At 39.4% G+C, this 4,686-nt stretch overlaps 1 protein-coding gene across 1 annotated transcript; it reads left to right on the top strand.

The window, feature by feature from the left end:
• Positions 1–2,152: 2,152 nt before the first annotated feature.
• LOC103565008 (olfactory receptor 1L6-like) lies at positions 2,153–3,082 on the top strand. Its single transcript, XM_008540953.1, has one exon. The coding sequence runs from the start codon at positions 2,153–2,155 to the stop codon at positions 3,080–3,082; it is 930 nt and encodes a 309-aa protein (XP_008539175.1).
• Positions 3,083–4,686: the final 1,604 nt, after the last annotated feature.

Genomic DNA, 4,686 nt, shown 5'->3' on the forward strand with positions numbered 1-4,686 from the left:
TCCCAACGATATTCTTCATGGAAATATAACAAAGAATCCTAAAATTCATATGGGCAACGAAAGACCCTGAGTAGCCAAAGCAATCCTGAGAAAAAAGAACAAAGCTGGAGGCATCACAACCCCTGTCTTCAAAATATACGACAAAACTATAGTAATCAAAACATCACGGTACTGGCACAAAAAGCAGGCACACAGATCAAGGGAATAGAATTGAAAGCCCAGAAATAAAACCACACATCTATGGATAACTAATCTTTGACAAAGGAGCCAGGAACGTACACTGGAGAAAGGAAAATCTCTTCAATAAATGGTTTTGGGGAAACTGGACAGCCACATGCAAAAGAATGAAAGTAGACCATTTTCTTACACAATACACAAAAATTAACTCAAAAATAGATTAAAGACTTGAATGTAAGGCCTGAAAACATAAAACTCCTAGAAGAAAATATAGACAGTACCCTCTGGCATTGGTCTTAGCAGCATCTTTTCAAATACCATGTCTACTCAGGCAAGGGAAACAAAAGAAAAAAATTAACAAATGGGACAACATCAGAGTAAAATCTGCAAGGCAAAGGAAACCACCAATGAAATGAAAAGACAACTCACCAATTGGGAGAAAATATTTGTAAATCATATATCCAACAAGGGGTTAATTTCCAAAATATGTAAAGAAGTCACACAACTCAACAACAACAACAACAGAAAACCACCCAAACAAAAAATGGGCAGAGGATACAAACAGACATTTTTCCAAAGAAGATATACAGACGGACAACAGGCACATGAAAAGATGTTAACATCACTATTAGGGAAATGCAAATCAAAACTACAATGAGGTATCACCTTGCATCTGTCAGATGGCTGTAGTTAACAAGACAAAAAATAACAAGTTTTGGAGAGGATGTGGAGAAAAGGGAACCCTCATATCATGCTGGTGGGAATGCAAACTGGTGCAGCCACTATGGAAAATAGTAGGGAGATTTCTCAAAAAATTAAAAATAGAAATATCATATGATCTAGCTATCCCACTACTGAGTATTTATCCAAAGAACATGAAATAAACAATTTAAAGAGATTTATGCTCCCCTGTTCATTGCAGCATTATTCACAATAGCCAAGATGTGGAAGCAACCCAAGTGCCCATCAACTGATGAATGGATAAAGATGTAGTATATATATATACAACAGAATACTACTCAGCCATTAGAAAAAACAAAATCATCCCATTTGCAACAACATGGGTGGACCTTGAGGGTATTATGTTAAACAAAATAAGCCGGACAGAAAAGACAAATACCATATGATTTCACTCATATGTTCAAGATAAGCACACACATGGATAAAGAGAACAGATTAGTGGTTACAGGAGGGGAAGGGGGTGGAGAGGTAGATGAAAAGGGTAAATGGACATCAATGTATGGAGACAGATAAAAACTAGACTATTGACGGTGAGCACAATGTGGTCTATACAGAAACTGATATATAATAATGTACACCTGAAATTACACAATGTTATAAACCATTATGACCTCAACAAAATAATTTTTAAAAAAAACAAAACAAACAAAACAAAACAAAAAAACCCAAGACTGTGGAAAGGGTTGCAGTTTTGAAAATCCTTTGCTGAAAGAGTCAATCCTCTTCCCCCCAAATTATGGTTACGTTAAACTACTTCAATATTTAAAAAAAAAAAAAAAAAAGTAGTCCTGGCCAGAAGCATCAGATGGAAGCAACTGGAAGTTAGCAGGCCTATTGGTAACTGAGACCAGGCAGAGCAAAATGATGTGTTTTAGACATAAACTGGAAAGTTGAGCAAAATGATTACTTTTGCACACTTTTCCTGAGATCTTTACCATCTATCCTCAGAATAGCTGAAGAACATGGGTATTATAAGTCTTGTCTTTGAATAAGGAACAAGAGATGAAGTACCTTGTTCAAGTTCACAAAATTAGTCAGAGGCAAAGTTGGAATTGAAATCAAAATGTGTCAACACCAATTCTATATCTTAGAGTATATGGTGATCTATATGAATGACTCCCCTTGTACAATCACAAGCTGAAATAAGTTACAAGAAATCCTCTCTGTCAGATTGAAGACTCCAAGCCAGGACACACACCTAAAATTTCTTCATATTTTTACTTGCAGGAAATCAATGCTGAGGGGAAACAAAAGCCATGTGACTGAATTCCTCCTTCTAGGACTGACTTGTGACCCCAAACAGCAGGTGTGGCTCTTTGCCAGCTTCTTGGCCATGTACCTGGTCAATGTTGCTGGCAACTCAGTCATCATTGCAGCCATCTGGGGAGATGCCCATCTCCACACCCCCATGTACTTCTTCCTCTCCAATCTGTCCCTGGTGGACATCTGCTTTACAACTGTTATCGTTCCGCGAATGTTAGTGAACATGCTGACTAAGAGAAAGACCATCCTCTTTGCCCATTGCCTCACCCAGATGTATTTCTTCGTGGCCTTTGGGATCACTGATAGCTTCCTTTTGGCTGCCATGGCCATCGACCGCTACATGGCCATTTGTAACCCACTGCATTACACCACAACCATGAACCCCAGGCATTGTCTCCTGCTGGTGATAGCATCCTGGGTGGTGTCCCACCTCCACTCACTCACCCACACTGTTCTTATGGCCCGCCTCTCCTTCTGTGGGCCCAACACTATCCACCACTTCTTTTGCGATGTCCAGCCACTGCTAACCCTCTCCTGCTCTGACACCTCTGTCAATGAGCTTTTGGCCTTCACAGAGGGCTCCTTTGTGATCATGACTCCCTTTATTTTCATCATTGTCTCTTATGTCTACATCACCCGTGCTGTTCTGAGGGTCCCTTCAGGGGGAGGCAGATACAAGGTTTTCTCCACCTGTGGATCCCACCTCATAGTTGTGGCACTATTCTATGGGACCATAATATCCGTGTACATTCGCCCCTCATCCACCTACTCAGTGACAAAGGATCGTGTGGTCACTGTCATCTATGCAGTAGTTACCCCCATGCTGAACCCTTTTATCTACAGCCTTAGGAACAAAGACATGAAGCATGCCTTGAAAAAGCTGATGAGGAAGGCAGAATAGCATAAACCATATATAGTACTTCTCAGCATTCTTTCATTCTATAAGAACTCATGAACCACCTCAGGGACTGCACTCAATTATGAAAATATTGGAAAGATATACCACTCATAGCTCCCGTCTTCAAAATTAATTACAGTTCAGAAAGGGAGATGAGACAACAACAATAGAAGGTTATATACTTTTTGGTAAAAAAAAATAAAATGAGACATGAATATTGACATGTTACTGCACCACACACATAGTTTCCTTCTTTTCCTTTTGCAATCTCTGGCACAGATGTATGTGTGTCACATACATGACCAGTGTTGTGCAATAGGTGTCCTGATGAAAAGCGAGAAAAAGCTTTTGTAACAATGTTTTTTGAATCCTCTTGTTGTGTGGGTCAGCCCACATAAAGCCTCAGTAAGTCAATGTTCTCATCGTATGACTTATTAATCTTATGCATAGACCCCTTGGGTCTGTCTAGTGGATTTTATTGTTACCTTTAGAACAGCTCATAACTTCTCCAAAGCTGTTTACATATTTGTCGGAGGAAGCAGCTATACCAGCATAGTAATAAGATCCTAAGATTCTGAGTCAAAAACTTAAGTTACAACTCAGTCTTACAAATTGTGTGACCATGATAAAGTCACTAATTCTCTCTAAACCTCTCTTTTCTTGTCTATGTAATAGATACAATAAATAATCTTACCACATGGTTATGAGTGTCAAATAGAAAAAATCCAAATCTACCATTTAGTGACTTTGAATTAGCTACTTAACCCCTCTGAGCTTCAGTTCCCTCATTCTGAAATTATACTGCTTGGACCGGAAGCGAAGATTCGCCGTTTACCAACTCATGATCTTGGGCAAGTACATTAATCTCTCTGTACCTCAGTTTTTCATATGAAAGGTGGATTGCTGTGAGGATTTAATAATATAATAAGTGTTCTAAGACTTATATGTTTTAAGTATTTGGAACAGTATCTTGCACTTAGCAAGCCCTTAATAAATTTCAACCATTACAACTGACAAACAAATGGCAAGCAATAAGATATATTGGAGTATATGAGGAAGCCATTTGGAGTAAATCTAATTTAGCCTGACCTTGTTTTTCCAAAAGGGCCTGACGTGGCCATTGAGCATGTATGGTATATCTGCTTTAAGCATTTTCTATGTCCTAAAGAGAAGAACAAACGGCCTTAAGATAAAGATGCAACTTCCCCCACACTGGCATTTTCTTAAGCACAAGCCTCTCTCCCTAGGTTAGGAATTGATTGCTTGCCCACCCTATGACCACCTAGCTCAAGACAACAGACCTGCTACCCTGCTGTGTCCACCAAGACAGCAGACCTACTACCTGCTGTGTCCATCAATCCCTGTGCCAACAGAGCAATCTTGTGACTATTGTAACAGGGACATTTCAATCATATGTGAAACGTTCTCTTTGAGAGTATATGACCACTCTGTACACCTGACTTCTTTGGTGCCCTTCCTTCCTTGAGGAAGGAAGGCCCTGGGCTAAGCTAGTCCTCAAATCTGGCTCAGAATAAACTCACCCCAATTTCCATTTATAGATTAGTTATGGATTACTTCCACTGACACAACAAAATTATATGAAAACG

Source organism: Equus przewalskii, chromosome 26 (genome assembly GCF_037783145.1).
Source record: "Equus przewalskii isolate Varuska chromosome 26, EquPr2, whole genome shotgun sequence".
NCBI classification, from domain to species: Eukaryota; Metazoa; Chordata; class Mammalia; order Perissodactyla; family Equidae; genus Equus; species Equus przewalskii.